At 56.3% G+C, this 15,820-nt stretch overlaps 1 protein-coding gene across 1 annotated transcript; it reads left to right on the top strand.

The window, feature by feature from the left end:
- Positions 1-4,752: 4,752 nt before the first annotated feature.
- Positions 4,753-6,743, top strand: SYNDIG1L (synapse differentiation inducing 1 like). Its single transcript, XM_069465114.1, has 3 exons — positions 4,753-5,169; positions 6,296-6,436; positions 6,585-6,743. The coding sequence occupies exons 1-3, from the start codon at positions 4,753-4,755 to the stop codon at positions 6,741-6,743; spliced, it is 717 nt and encodes a 238-aa protein (XP_069321215.1).
- Positions 6,744-15,820: the final 9,077 nt, after the last annotated feature.

The following is a 15,820-nucleotide window of genomic DNA, read 5'->3' as shown; positions in this document are numbered from 1 at the left end:
CTCTCGTACATTTTATAGATAAGCAAACCAGTGTCACACTGTATGACTGGACTCCAGTGTGATTGGACTCAGCGGGAAGCTGCAATTGGACTCCAGTGGGTGTCCGGGTGGTTTCTTGCCCCTGGTCTGGGAGGTGGCAGTGTGCACTCCAGCCCCAAATCAGGGAGTAGAAAACCTTAGGACCCAGCTAAGTTCTCAGCTCAAAAGGAAACAACCCAGGGTGTGGCCTCAGAGCCACCTCCTCTCCCTCCCCTTATGTGGGGCTCAGACCCGCAGCCCTAATTGCACAATCTAGAGCAACCTTAGCTTCAGAATTCCAGACCCTCTCACGTCTTTCCTCTGGAGCAGACTGCACACACGCACACACATGCAGACACACTCACCTGCGGCCAGGCAGGTGCCGCTGGGCACAGATCTGGAAGGCGTTTCCAGGTGAGACCAGGCAGCACAGGTGGTGATGACAATCACTCAGCTCTACTCTCCTTACCCCAGGGAACAGGGAGAGGCAGACTCAAGGAACAGTCTGGAAGGCCAGGTCATGTCAAGGGCAGGAAAGGCTGGGACTGGGGACCTGCCAGCCCCTCCTCTGGCCAGGACTCCATGCTGGGCACACAGGGTCAGGTCCATGAACTCCCGTGCAGCCCTAGCAGGATGTGTGGGAAACACGAGCTGGGTAGAGGATCTTGGCCTTTGGCCGGACTGTGAGCAGGTGCCGCCCCTGCTGACTCGGGTTGCTTAATGGAAGTGGAACTGTGGGTGTGAATAGACGTGTGTGTGTTGGTGTGTGTGTAGGCAGGCTCTAATGCCGTGCTCAGCCGCCAAACCCAGGAGGAACCCCCCCGCCAGCCTGGAGAGGTTTTAAACTGATTTTAGATAATTTGGCTCAGGAGAAATCCATGCACTTAATTTTTTTCTGGTTTAAAAGTAGTACGTGCTCATTGTGAAAAATAAATGTGGAAAACAGAAAAAACAGGGTGTATAAAGGAAATGAAAAGTACCTGTGCTCCCACCCCTGGAGATAATCACTGTTGACATTTTGGCGGTGTTGAGATTACACGCACTTAACATTTTCTTTTCTTCCTTCTCACTGAATTTGCAATGAGCATTTTCTCACGTCATTACTCTTTGTGAACTTGTTCGAAGGCCTTGTACCACTGTATTGTGTACCATAATTTATTTAACTTGTTCCCAATTGTCGGACATACAGGCAGCTTCCAGTTTTTCCCTATTGTGTGAAACCAGGGTCATTCATCTTTGTGTGGGAAGTGCCGAGAAGCCCTGCTTAAAGGCACCCTCGCAGCAGCTCGAGGGAGGAGGGAACCCTGGCAGGGCTGAGTGTGGCGTGAATCGTGAATCGTGAATCGTGAATCGTGTGAATTGCGGAGGCTCAGCTGGGTGTGCTTTGACCAGGAGAGTCTGACATGGGTGGGGGGTGAGCTGGGATCTGGCTGCCCTGCCTGCTTTGCACAGGTGCCCTGCAAACACCCTACAGTCTCCAGGGACCGTTCCATCCCATCTCAAAGGACAGGAGACTTGTCAGGTCCTCCTGGTGAGATAGAGGTGGTCAGGGCTGGGTTTGATGCGATTAGTCTGCTCTGAGGGCCCTGGGGCTGCCCACCCCCGCCCCCAAGGCCCCTGCAGACCTCAGCCCGCATGGACGGGTACAGGACAGTGCTTTGGCTGAGGGACCCTCGAGGCTACAGATGGAGACCAGTTGGAGGAGGGGCTGGAGGGCCTTTGGGAGCCGTGTCCCAGACTCCTGAGGGTGGGCGAGATGGGCAGCGGGTAGAGGGACGGGGCTGGGACTGGGGCAGCCCAGGGGCAGCTGGAAAGCCAGGAGATGACTCCAGGGCTCTGCCGCCCGTCTGGAAATTAGGTGTCTTACCTTTCCTTTGCCTTCCTCAACTTGCTCCAGGGCCATGGGAGGGAAGATGAGGACTGTGCCCCTCCCTAGGCTTTGAATGTGTTCACCTGTCCCTGATCCTTGAAAGGGGGCAGGGGTGAGGGTTATTTCACTTCTGTGGGCTCTTTGGGGCTATGGGATCATGGAACATTACTGCCGCAATCAACACCTGTGACCGTTTCGTCCAACGCCAGGTGGGGAAACTGAAGGGCCAGGTCCAAAAGCTAATGGGGGGGACTAGAAATGAAACCCCAGTGTACCTGACTCGCAAACCCATGAGCTTTATGGTCCATGTCCGTCAGCTCCACACCTGTGGTCACATCTGCTAGAAGGAAGGAGGCAAGGCAGGGGCTCAAAAGCTGCCCTTGGGGTCAAAAGAGACCAGTCCTGCTGGGCTTCTGTCCAGAGGAGCCCTGGCCCAGTGAGGCTTCCGCCTTGGGTGTGCGCAGCTCCCCACCTGCAGGAAGGTGCGGCTCCACCTCCCTGCAGCCCAGGGGGCTCCCTGCATTTTGGCCCTCAGAGAGGAAGGAGGAGGCCCTGTGTTTGTGAGCACTGGAGAGCTGTGATCTAAGCCCACACGACCTGCCCAATCCTGTGTTGCCCCATCGCTGCATGTGGAGAGGTTTTGCCACAGCTGGGGGACAGCCCATGTGGAACTCGCTACTAGTTACTGCGCCCGCAGGGCCCCCAGGCGCATGGCAGCCCAGCCTCTCCAGCACCATCTGTGCCCTCCCTGGGTGAAGAATTAGGCACTTGGCCACATCCCCCACTCTGTGCACCCCACGATTCTTCGTTAGACTTTCTCGGAGCCCAGCTCAGAGGCAGCGCCTCGCAGGGGTTCCGAGCCCAGAGCTGGGGCAGCCTCTTCTCGCTCCTTTGCCCTCATGCAGGCGACAGCCCGCCCCTGCCCCACTAGCAAGTCATCCCGGGGAGCCTGGCCCCCAAGGTCACACCCCAGGGCTCTCCCCCCAGGCTTTCCTGACCCCTCTCCTTCCGCACTCTCCTGGGCAGTATTCCCGGAGCCTCGCGCTGTCTTCCGGTTTCTCAAGGGCCGGCTTTCTAGAATCAAGCCATTTCTCTTAGGCAGAAGTAGAAACGGCCATTTCTCAGGCTCTGGCTGTGGGTTCTTGGTGGGGGCTGGGAAGGGGAGGGAGATGAGATAATCCCAGCCCTGGGGGCAGAAACCTCTCCCCACACTTTGCCCTTTACCACTAGCGGAGGAGCTGCCAGGAGGGAAGACGTGGCCGGGTCAGCGAAGTGAGAGGCTGAAGCCCAGAAATCAGGACAGCAGCACCCCCACTTATAATCCACTACATGCCATCATCTCAGCCGTCTCCTTGGATCCTCAGAACAGCCTTGTGGGGTGGGCAGGGACTGTCATCCATGAGGGAAGTCAGAGGAGCACACTAATGTGTCCAAGGCATCGAGGCCAGGACTGAATCCCCAGTGATCAGATTGGAAACCTGGGGCTTCACAATGGGCCTGGAGGAGGGGGTTGGTGCAGGGGGCCACCTGGCCTGCCCCTGCTCTCTCTCCACACCCTATTCTGCCTGCCATACCGGGAGCACGTGTGGGTCTGGGCCTTCCCAGGTGCACAGCCAGTGCTCAGGGCTGGCTGCAGGAGGGAGAGGCAGGACTGTGTCTACACTTCCTGCTGGGACATGCAGGGCCAGACCTCAGCACCCAGGAGGCCCCACCTTAGGTCCCTCAGGAACTTCCCAAAGTCACAATTTGCCTTAGGAGGGAAAGTAGCCTAAGCTGCTAATTTCCAGCTCCCTCTAAGACATTGCTGGGGGAAGCCTCCTCCCCCAGTGAGAGCTGACAGCTGTGAGCACCCGCCACCTCCTGCAGAGCTGGGGACTAAGCATTGTCCCATTGGACCGTAGAACAAATCCTCTCTCAACCTCAAATCCCACCTGCCGCCAAGTGCTGGCACCATCTCCGAAGGCCCGCCCCCTTTCCCCCACCTCCACCACTGGGAGTCGGTATCCTCAGCTCACCCAAAGCCACAACAAAAGCCCCCTGATGGGATCACAGTCAGCCCAGCCCTCTCGGGTCTGCTCCCCACACACGGCCATGGGGAAGGCTTCAGCACCCAAATCTTACCCTATCACCCCCACTAAGACCCCTGTGGTCCCCTTAGACCTCAACAGGGCAGCCTGAACTGGCCCCACCTTCCTCCATGCCTGACGCTGCTCCCGGGCGCCCAGACCTGCTGTGCTGCGTCCAGCCCCAGGGCCCTTGCTCACATTCTTCCCTCTGCACGAAACGTGTTCCCGTGCCCTTCACCTTGTTGACTTGACTTTTCCTTCAGACCCCAGCTTAGCGTCTGGGTGCCAGCTCTGTCTGTTGCATGTTCTTGCACCCACCTGCCGTACTTCTCCTTCAGGACAGAGACAGGGTTCACAACCGTCTTCTCCACCAGCCTGGAAGCTCCATGGCAACAAAGCGTGCACCCTCTCCCTTCACCCACCTCTTGCTTCCTTCACCACTGTATCCCGAGCATCTGGTACAGTGCCTGGCACGTAGCTCATAGTCCCTAAGTACGTGTTGAATGGGTAAAGGACTGAGCCGGGCTCTACCAGGTAAGTGTGACTGCTGTCCCCAGTCCGCAGGCAAAGAAGCAGAGGCCCTGAGAAGTGACGTGGCCAGCTCCAGGTCCCACAGCTGGGAGATGGCACAGGCAGAGCCTGAGTGAATTCAGACTACAGAGCCTGTGCCCTTCCCCACTTCCGGTCCTGCACCCAGTGCCCTGGCCTCAGTGCCTGTCTGTCTTGCTCTTCCAACAGGCTCTCTGAGGACGGCTCGGCTGGCCCAGGCTCCCCTCCCTGGCAGCTGCCCCCAGAACCATGGAGAGTCTGAGTGAACTTCAGAACCCGTTGCTGCCTAGGAGCCCTGCCCACCTCCACAGTCCCTGTCCCTACTCAGAGGCTCCACCCAGCTGGTCCTGCCAGGAGAAGCTCTACTCCTACCTCCTGGGTGGCACTGGCCCTACTCGAGCCCACCAGCTCCTGGACCCAGGGTCCCTGCAGCTGGCCGTGGAGGCCTGGTACCGGCCCAGCTGCCTCCTGGGGAGGGACAAGGTCAAGGAGCCCAAGGCAGGCAGCTGTGAGACCAGCTTCACAGAGGGCAGGGAGCCCCAGGCAGGATCCACAGAGCGGCCCATGGAACCCAGCCAAGCTGAAGAGGATGTCACCATCCAGACAGTGTCCTATGGAGTTCAGGAGGAGCTGCAGGGCCAGGAGGAAGACCAGGAAGAGGACGAGGTGAGCACATATGTTTAAAATGCAGATTCCCAAGGCCCCACCACCAGATGTTGAGATTTAACAGCCCTGGATTGGGGCCCAGGAATCTGCATGCTACCAAACAAAAGGTACTTCTGACATAGGTACAGTCATGACTTGGAGAAACACTAGTTGGAGTTGACCATTTAATTGTCTAATAGCATTTATCGTTCTTGTTTTCTTAATGATATCAGTGATTTAAACTAGTACAAAAAACCTCTCAGAGAAAACATTACTATTTTGGTGGATGACTGTCTAAGTCTCTTTATTCACGTGTTTTCCCCACCACACTTCCCAAATGAGATCGTGCTGTACACACTTTTATAACCTGTTTTTTCTCTCTCAGCAACATATTTCACTATCATTCCAAGTAATTTAATATTTCTATATGGTGATTTTTTCTTTTTTTTTTTTTTCTTTGAGACAGAGTCTCACTCTGTTGCCCAGGCTAGAGTCCTGTGGCGTCAGCCTAGCTCACAGCAACCTCAAACTCCTGGGCTCAAGCAATCCTCCTGCCTCAGCCTCCCGAGTAGCTGGGACTACAGGCCTGTGCCACCATGCCCAGCTAATTTATATATATATATATATATTTTTAGTTGTCCAGCTAATTTCTTTCTATTTTTAGTAGAGACAGGGTCTTACTCTTGCTCAGGCTGGTCTCGAACTCCTGAGCTCAAACGATCCTCCTGCCTCGGCCTCCCAGAGTGCTAGGATTACAGGCATGAGCCACTGCGCCCGGCCGATACGGTGATTTCTAATGGTGACATGGTTTTCCATTTAAGTTCTCCCATCATCTATTAACGCAATCTCCTGGTCCTTGGCCATTGAGAGTGTTTCTAATCTTTTGTACAATTGCTATCCTTTGACCAACATCCCTGGACATAGAAACTCGCATTCCTTCCTCGTGATAAATTACTGGAAGTGGAATCATCAGGTCATTGTTATGGCTTTTGACAGAGAGCGCCCAGGCCAACCTCCACACCCCCCAGCAGCAGAAGAGATGCCTGCTGCGCCACATAACTGCCCACTGGGTGTTGCCTTTTTAAAAAACTCTTGCCAGTCTGGCGGGGTGGCCCGGGCCTGGTCACCACGTCCCACTGTTTTGCAGAGTGATGCGACTTCCACAGAGAGCGAAAGCGAAGACAACTTCCTCACGCTGCCTCCCAGGGACCACCTGGGGCTCACGCTTTTCTCCATGCTGTGCTGCTTCTGGCCTCTGGGCATCGCCGCCTTCTACTTCTCCCAGGGGGTAAGAGCGCCTGGGCCCAGGGCTGCTTCTCTGGCCACCTGCCTCGCTGGCAGGCTTGGCATCCTGTCTGCAGGATGGGGTCAGGGGCCTGGGGGCGGGGCTGTCTTGCCGGGTGTGGGGACACTCATCAGCTCGTCTCTCTCCCTAGACCAGCAAGGCCATCTCCAAGGGGGACTTCCGCCTGGCCAGCACCACCTCCCGCCGGGCCCTCTTCCTAGCCACACTCTCTATCGCCGTGGGGGCCGGTCTCTATGTGGCCGTGGTCGTGGCTCTGGCAGCTTACATGTCCCAGAACGGCCATGGCTAGAGCCAGTAGGGCCTGCATCCTGCCTCCCCTGCCCACCTGAGGAAGCACGGGGCTTAGGGTTGCAGACCCGACGGAGAGCCCCAGCCCCCCGAAACAGAACCCGAGAGAGTGGCTTGCTGGGGGGAGCTCCAGTCTGCAGCCTGCCGAGCTCAACCTTCACGTCTTCTCGCCCACTGCTCCCAGCCCCGGAGCAGGGCCAGGGGCACCGCTGTCTAACCCAGGCAGCAGAGGGGACACAGGAGAGGGCAGGGCTGCTCACCAGGCCATCCGGCAGGGCCTCGCTCAGCCCACCCTGCCCATTCCCTCGAGGGTCTCCTGCCCTACAGGCAGCCCACCACCTACTCTGCCAACCTCCCCACAGAGAACGAGCAGGGGATCACAGGGAAGAAAAAGGGTGCCCAGGGGACAGGGGACCCAACCCAGTCCTGTTAGCCCACAGGGGTCTTCATCTGAGGACAGCCCGAGCATCCCCCAACTCTGCTCTCTGGCCCCATCACGCCCAAACCCCAGCCAGCCAGGAAAGAAATCCATGGAGGCTCAGAGGCCCTTGCCCTTCCTGCCTCTGGGGGATGCTCATCTGCCCCATGGAGTCTGGACAGAGGAGTCTCAGCATGTGAACTCTGAACCAAGGGCAGGTTCTTGGAGCTTTTCCGTGCAGGAGCAAAAGGCAGATGTGGTGACAGAGAGACTGGAGGGCCCTGAAAGATTGCTGGACCACACGGGCCTCCCCACTCTGCCCCTGTTCCCCACCCCCATCATCCTTTTCTGCCTGGGGTCCTGAGCTGGTGCCATCCCAGGTAGATGGAGAGAGAGTGTCTGTCATCAGCCCACCAGCCCGAGTGCAGGGCCCTGAATCCAGCCCCTGCAGGAAATGCAGTGAGGAGAGACCCTGGGGAGAAGTGAATGCAGGTGAGGGGCACAGGGCAGGTGTGGCCTGCTGAGTAGCAAACAGTCCTCAGGAAGGCTTCCTGGAGGAGGTGTCCCTTGAGCAAGGCCTAAAAGGATGAGTAGAATTCAAAAAGGGATTCATTTTCACATAACCCCTTGTATTGGTGGGCAGGGGTGTGGCAAGAGCCTTCCATGAGGGGTTTCCAAGGTGTTTGGATTCTGCCTGGAACATCTAGGCTGGAGCCAAACTGCAGCCTTTCCCGAGGGTTCCACCAACTCAAGGAGTAAGGTCCACCTGTCTCTCAAAGACCAGTGATGTTTTCCCACCTCTGAATGCTGGGGGGTTGGTGGTGGGCCCCTGCCCACCTTTGGAGCATCTTCGCGGATAACCCTGCTCAGGGCTGCTCTCAACACCCCCAGCCACTAGGGAACACCCAGAATTTTAGAGCTATCCAGGCAGACAAGGGGAGCCCATTGGGAGGGCAGGCCTATCTGGGCTCAAGCTACAAGACCCTGTTGTGCATGATTTGGGGACCTGGACATTCCCCTGCCCCATCCAGAGCCCAGGGGTTTGCTCACCACGGGCCATCCCTTGTCCCACCTTCCTCCCCCACCTGGGGCATTGCCAGCCCTCCACTCCCTGCATCATCAGCAGTTTTAAGGTCGCATTATTGTATTTATTTATCCTTGTAATAAACATTTCCATAACACCTGGTGCCCTCTGGGCCTCTTGCTGTCCTCACCTGCCCGCCACCCCCACCTTGCCTGCGTCCCATCTTCCCCAAGACCGACCTCTATCGCCACATCTGCTGCTCCCAGCGGCCTCTGGAGAGGACAAGCACACGTACGGGCCTTAGGAGGCAGGGTGGCCAGAGTGTCTACCCTGTCCCCAGATTGCTTTGCTTGGAGTCGCCTGGATGTAGGGTGACAGCACACACTTGACCCTGTGCAAGGCAAGGCAAGATCTGTGCCTACAGAAAAATCCCTTCTATGCTCAAGAGCCTTGGCAATCAGGGAGGAGGGGATGTGAGCCAGAGTGACAGGCTCCACAGAGCTGCCTGGAGCTACCAAGGGTGCACCCAGGCTGTGGGGGCCAAGGAGCCCACTCCCCTGCTGCCCATTCTTGAGTTCCCCCAGATCTCCCATCCCAGGGGCTGCTCCTGGGCAGTGTGGAGAGGAAGCCATCTCTGCCTGCCCTAGGTCCCAGCCTCAGCACCAAATCTCCAATGTCCTCTTGGTCGTGGGCCCCTAGGATCCTGCCTGTACTGGCAGAAAGTCTGGCCTGCCTCTAGGTTGCCGTGCACAAAAGGCCCTGGGAGATGGGTTATGCACATTCTACACTCACATGTGCACCATGTAAGACACAGCAATGCATGTATGCACACACACACACGCTGCATGGGTGCCCCAGAGATTGCAATCAGCATGCAGGATTTATAGTAGGGGCTGCTCTTGGGATAACATTTGTGGGAATGAGGAGAAGGAGACAGATCTGGGTGGAGGGAGAGGTCAGCCTGCGATGCAGTCTGAGTGACAGTCTGGGCCAACCCACGGTAGAGCAAGGGTGTCCTTCAGAGTTGATCCAAGCTGGGGCAAAAGGCCAGGTCTTTCTACCCCCTCACGGATCCGTCACTGGATGTGGACCAACCAGAACAGGTGGGGGACCTCATGCAAGGTGGCTTTCTTCAGCTAAGGCAGCCCACACAGGGGTTTGCCCCGAAGGCTGTTTGCTGCTGGCACCTGCAGCAGCTGGGGGGCTGTCCGTGCAGCCTGGAGGGGCTCTGAGCGGCACACTACTGCATCCGCCACACCCTCCTGCCCAGCAGACGGGCTGGTGCCCCCTAGGCCCCTGTGCATTCACCTCTGCGTGCCGAAGCCTGCTTCCTGGGCACTCTGTGACACTTGGCCAGCACACAGGCCAAGCCGAAAGTGCTGGAGAGCTAATGCAGCCCTCGGCACTGACAAGTGGGAGAAGGTGGATAAATACCCTAGAGTCTGGCCCTTGGATGGGAGAACACCGGTTCCCAGGGTCCCTCAGTCACCCAGAGCAGCAATCTGCTGGTAGCATGTCCCGCACCTGCTGTCCTCTTCCCGACTCCCCCACTGTGCTTCCTGGAATTGCCTCCCAGTAAACTGCCTTCAGTTGAAGTCTTGCCTCAGGAGGACTCAAAGCCAGGCACACACATGCCTGTTCACCTGCACATGTACATGTACCACATACGTGCACACACTTGCACATGCATGTCCACACATGCATACACATACACAGGCACAGCCATGCAACCATGCACACCGTGCACACCCACACACACGTACACAGGCACCGCCCACACAGGCACAAAAACCGCACACACACACTCACATGTGCACCCACACTGCAGCACGTGCACATGCAGGAGGTGAGGAAGGAGGCAGGGGGCTGAGGAGTCTCCGGCCCTGCCTGCTCAGCTCTCACCCATCGCCAGGCTTGCTCAGGGCCCCGGAAAGGGCACAGGGCAGCACGCACCCCAGTCCAGGTCCTGCCTGGGGCCCACCTCACAGCCCAGGCAATTCCCACCGCCTTCCCAGCCCTCTGAAATGCTGTTCCAGGCCTTGAGAAGGGGGAAAAGAAGGCAAATGATTTCCTATTTTCAACCCTGGTCCTGCCCCGCCGCCATTTTCTCCCCATCCCTACCTTCAGCTGCAAATGCAGGCTCTGGCAGGGGAAAATGGAATCAGAAATAGAGCCCTAGGCCGGGCGCGGTGGCTCACGCCTGTAATCCTAGCACTCTGGGAGGCCGAGGCGGGTGGATTGCTCAAGGTCAGGAGTTCGAGACCAGCCTGAGCGAGACCCCGTCTCTACTAAAAATAGAAAGACATTATATGGACAACTAAAAATCTATATAGAAAAAATTAGCCGGGCATAGTGGCGCATGCCTGTAGTCCCAGCTACTCGGGAGGCTGAGGCAGTAGGATCGCTTAAGCCGAGGAGTCTGAGGTTGCTGTGAGCTAAGCTGACGCCATGGCACTCACTCTAGCCTGGGCAACAAAGTGAGACTCTGTCTCAACAAAAAAAAAAAAAAAAAAAAAAAAGAAATAGAGCCCTGGGGGCTTCCCTCCTGCAGCCCCCTAGGAGGGGCCCATCCTGTGGAGCCCAGGCCTGTCCTCATCAGTCCCCTGAGCATGAGCACTGGCAGTGACACCCCCCTCTTGGGGCTGAGGCCTGCCTCTGGCGTGCCTGGGGCACTTCAGGCCTCCTGCTTCCCAGCGCTGCCTTCGCCTGGCTGCCTGGGGCCCCCGGGAGGCACAGAGGGCTGGCAGAGACAGGCTGGCAGAGACAGGCTGGGGGCAGGGAGGGTCCCCTGGGTAAAGGTACCCGTGATGAGCTGCAGTGCCAGCACATCTGTGCAAATATTACCAATTATTTTCCTCACTATAAACACCCAGCAGGAAGGCAGAGGAGCAACCAACCCAAACTGTTCAAAATAGAAACCGAAATTGCTGCACAGGGAAGTCAGGGCAGCGGCAGGGGCCCTGCACGAGAACCCAGCGTCTCCCCGCCACAGCCTCCGCCCTCCAAGCCCAGCTCAACTTTCTGCCCCACAGGCCAGGTGGGAAGGAGATGGGAAAGGCTCCCGCCTAGGGAACCTAGGGGATGGGCAGGGACATGAGCGGGGAGCCAACCGGGCCCTGTGCAGGGAGGGGAGACGGCTGAGGGCTGAGGGAGGCAGCCGCAGAGGACCCAGGAGCTGAGGCCACCTGGCCTGTGGCCTGTGGTCCAGGGCAGCCGCTGCATAAGTGGAGCTGGGGACGCTGTGGGCAAAGGAGTGGGGGGAGGGGACCTCCCATCATCGTACCCCACCCTGGGGAAGGAGGGGCACCCCGGGGTGGCAGGCCAGGGGTCCCAGCTGGGCCGAGTGGGAACAGTGACCTGCCCCCACTCTGAGTGAAAGGAATTTTCCTGATGGTGGGAATGAGTAGAAACCCGCCCAGGGACCCAGCAGCCTTCTCTGTCCCTCCCTCCCCATAAATAGGGCTCATGGACAGCAGGCCGGCGATACAGTCACAGGGGTTGTCAGAACGGCGAGATATTTCCATGCTGGTTCATCAGTAGGCCCTGCCCTAAGCCCTCCACGTGTTTCCTTTTCCTGCCTCCCTGGCCCCTCTCCCAGCACCCCCAGTCCTGCCCCCACCAAGAACTAAAGGGTTAACAGCCAGCACAGCAGCCCCCCAATGCACCAGTCCATGCCCAGCTGCCCCGAATACCTCGAATGTCCTGTCTGGTCACCCCTGCCCACGAAGACATGGTCTGTGTGAGGAGGGGGCTCTGGGCAAACCCACCCTCGCAGCCCTGCTGCTCTGCAGAGGCAGACTTGGCACATTTCTCGAGCCCGGCCAGGCCCCAGTCCCACTCAGAGGGTGGCGTGAGGGGGCAGTGCTGGGCAGGGGGCAGTGGCCAAAGGTGTGAATCCTGGAATGTGGCAGCCAGAAGAAACCCGGGAGGTGATCTAGTCACAGTCCCTCATACTACAGATGAGACAACTGAGGCCCAGAGACGGCCGTGAGTAGCCCAGCGTCACACAGCAAGTCATGAGCCAAGCCCAGGCCTTGCCTCCCAGGCCCCGAAGTTGCTGAGCCAGGCTGGTGATGTCTGCCTGCCTGGGAAACAGAAAACCCAGGGACAACTGCTGCTGCCGCCCTGTGAATATTAACACGCTTGCTTCTGGCTGCCTTCCCTCCCGGCTGTTTCCTGCTTCAAAGGTTTCCCCGGCCAGCCCTCCCTGGAGCTGATACCTTGCCCCTTCTATTTTTGGTGGCTTGGCGGGCGGGGCAGGAGGATGACAGCCTTGCTTTTGCCTGCCCCAAGCCCGTGGCAGCCCCTCGGGTACTCTCTCATCCTCTCTGCGACAGGGGGAGGTGCAACTTTGGGTGGAGGAGTCCGCACGGGGAGACTCAGATGTTCTGAACAAAAATAAAAGGTGCTGTGCGGCCCATCTGCATTTGCGAATACTTCCAGCCTACATCCTTTGAACTGCTTTTACCTCTCTCCCGCTAAGAAGCCAGGCAGTTTTCAAAGCCAGTTCCAGCTCTACCAGGAAATGACAGAGAAAGGAACTCCCAGAGGGCAAGATCCCCCAGAGGCAGCCAAGAAGGGGACAAAGGGGACAGCTGGCATTTGCACAAGTGGACGGGGCCAGGCAAGACAGCAGGGCAAGCTGCATTTGTTGACAGAACACCTTGAACGCACAAAGGACCTTTGTATGGGCTCTCTCTACCACTGAGGCAGGTGTTCCTGTCCCCATTTTACAGACAGGGAAACTGAGGACTGGAAGGCCCTTCCTTGGTTCCACAGTTCAGTGAATAGTACCACCGCCTCTGGGGACCTGCTGTGGTCCAGCCTCACCCACTGCCTACATCCCATCTGAGGCCAACTCCCTGCTGTTTTCCCTCCTTCACCCCCTCCAGCCCTGTCCCTAACACTTCCACCCAGGGCTGGCCGGGAGTCTCACCAGAAATCCGTGTTGAAAGCACAACCATATAGAGCCAGATGGCCCTGTTCAAACCCTACCCCTGCTTCTGTGCAACTCTGGGCAAGCTGCTCCTTGGTGTTCGACCATCTGGAAAATGGCGATCATGACAGTGACCCCTGTTAGGGTTACTGTGACTATTACAAAGATTAATACTCGTGGGGCTCCTGCAACAGCATTGAGTGTCTAGTAAGTGCTATATGGAATTTCTTAAGAATTATCTCCAGGCCAGGCCTGGGGACCTGCGCCTGTAATCCCAGCTACTCCAGTGGCTGAGGCAGGAGGATGGGTTGAGGCCAGGAGTTTGAGACCAGCCTGGGCAACATAGGAAGACCCTGTCTCAAAAATAAATAAATAAGGTCGGGTGTGGTGACTCACGCCTGTAATCCTAGCACTCTGGGAGACTGAGGCAGGAGGATCACTTGACGTCAGGAGTTCGAGACCAGCCTGAGCAAGAGCAAGACCCCTTCTCTACTAAAAACAAAATAGAAAGAAATTAGCTGGACAACTAAAAACATATAGAAAAAAAAAAATTAGCCGGGCATGGTGGCACATGTCTGTGGTCCCAACTACTCGGGAGGCTGAGGCAGGAGGCTTGCTTGAGCCCAGGAGTTTGAGGTTGCTGTGAGCTAGGCTGATGTCATGGCACTCTAGCCCAGGCAACAGAGTGAGACTTTATCTCCAAAGAAAAATAAAAAATATATAAATAAATAAATAACATAAATGTTAAAAATTTTTTTTAAACTATCTCCAGCTAACCACCACCCTAAATGGCTTCCCTGCCAGTATTTCCTCACCTCTCCCACCCCCATCCCTTCCGCAGACAGAGAAATTAAGGCCAAAGTCCCTGCAGACAGGGACCCCGCTGATCTGATCTCTGAGCAGCATGCTGGGGGCACCGGCCTGTTTCCCATCTCCCTGCCTTTGCTCAGGCTGTTCCTCCTGCCTGGAATTCCCTTATCAGCCTCCATCCCTTGAACCTCTTTTCCTCCAAATTGATAAAAATCTTCCAAGACAGGGCTCAAGAAAAATCTCATCTTCTCTGCAGCTCTACACGACAACTCCCCCTGCCCCAGCACCAAGCAGAGCTACCCGCCCCCTTCCCTGCGCCAGCACCACCCCTGTTCAAAGGGCCACATCTACAGCACTCCCCTCTGCTGAGGGCAGGGCTCGCATCTGGGCTGCGTGTCCCAGGCCTGGCGTGGGGCCTGCCTGCAACAGGCGCTAGGCTCCTGTTCACTGTGAATGTCACTGGAAAAGGAGCGACTGGTCCCCAGGCTGGGGAAGGTCGGGGTCACGGTTCTCTCCACTTCAATTTCTCTCTCAGAGGAGAGAATCTCCGTGTCCTTGGGGAAGAGGGGAGCAGGAAGGGGTCTGTAGGTGGGAGGGGCTTTTTAACTCCAAGGAGGATGAAAGAGACCAGAGACAGCAGTGTGGACCCCCGGGGTGCCCAGCTTTGTGGTATCTGCATGGGGACAGAAAACAGAGCCCTCAGGCACCTCCTCCCGCCTTTCATCTGGGATGCCATAAAGGCCATCCATCTGGTCCTGCCAGGGCTGCGCTCTGTAGGAGCACACAGGCAAGGGGAGCAAAGAAGCCAGAGTGGCTGCTGGCTCCTCTCCTCCTCCATGAGGCTGCGGACTACTCAGTTTCCTCTGCTCCCAGCTCAGCCCCTGGGTCACGCCTAACCCCCATTCTCCAAAGGAGCCCACAGGTCTGGGTGCCACTGGCCTCCCCTCTGAAGGGGAGGAGCGCTGCCCCTCCCAACCTCACCACCTTTCCCTAGTCTCCCTGGCTCTGCTTCTCACACCGCCGGCTAAGCCATAGTCCAAGTCCCCGGCAGCTCTTGCTCGTCTCCTGCAAAAGCCTCCTAACGGACCTGTCACACGCTGCAACATGGATGAACCTCGAGGATATCATGCTAAGGGAAATGAGCCAGTCGTAAAAGGACAAAAGGATGACTGCATTTATGTGAAGCTGCCAGAGGAGTGAGATTCTCAGAAAGAGAAAGTAGGATCGTGGATGCCAGGGACTGGGGGAGGGGAAATGGGGTGTTGTTTAAAGGGTACAGAGTTTCAGTTTTGCAAGATGAGAAAGTTCTGGAGATCTGTTGTACAACAATGTGAATATACTGAATGTTACTGAACTGTACACTCAAAAATGGGTAAGACAGTAAATTTTAGGTTATGTGTTTTTTACCATAATTTTTTAAAAGGACTGAGGCAAGAGATAATTACTATATTGTAAAAAAAATACTCTGATAATGGGAGAAAATATTTGCATGCTATACATCTGATAAGGGGCCGATAACTAGAATCTACAGAGAACTCAGGAAAATCAGCAAGAAAAAATCAAATAGCCCCATTAAAAAGTGGGCAAAGGACATGAACAGAAACTTTTCAAAAGAAGACAGAACAATGGCCAACATATAAAATATTGCTCAACATCTCTAATCATCAGGGAAATGCAAATCAAAACCACAATGAGATATCACTTAACTCCAGAGAGGATGGCTTTATCAAAAAGTCCCAAAACAACAAATGTTGGCGTGGATGCAGAGAGATAGGAACACTCCTACACTGCTGGTGGGACTGCAAACTAGTACAACTTCTATGGAAAGTAATGTAGAGATATCTCAAAGAACTAAAAGTAGAACTACCATTTGATCCAGCAGTCCCACTA

This window comes from Eulemur rufifrons, chromosome 2, assembly GCF_041146395.1.
Source record: "Eulemur rufifrons isolate Redbay chromosome 2, OSU_ERuf_1, whole genome shotgun sequence".
Lineage (NCBI taxonomy): Eukaryota > Metazoa > Chordata > Mammalia > Primates > Lemuridae > Eulemur > Eulemur rufifrons.
The sequence above is the reverse complement of the archived record's forward strand: the minus strand, read 5'-3'. Positions and strand labels throughout refer to the sequence as shown.

Coding starts and splice junctions, on each gene's coding strand:
- SYNDIG1L (XM_069465114.1), top strand. CDS start 4,753: ATGGAGAGTCTGAGTGAACTTCAGAACCCGTTGCTGCCTAGGAGCCCT. Junction 5,170..6,295: donor AAGACCAGGAAGAGGACGAG/GTGAGCACATAT, acceptor ACTGTTTTGCAG/AGTGATGCGACTTCCACAGA. Junction 6,437..6,584: donor CCTTCTACTTCTCCCAGGGG/GTAAGAGCGCCT, acceptor CTCTCTCCCTAG/ACCAGCAAGGCCATCTCCAA.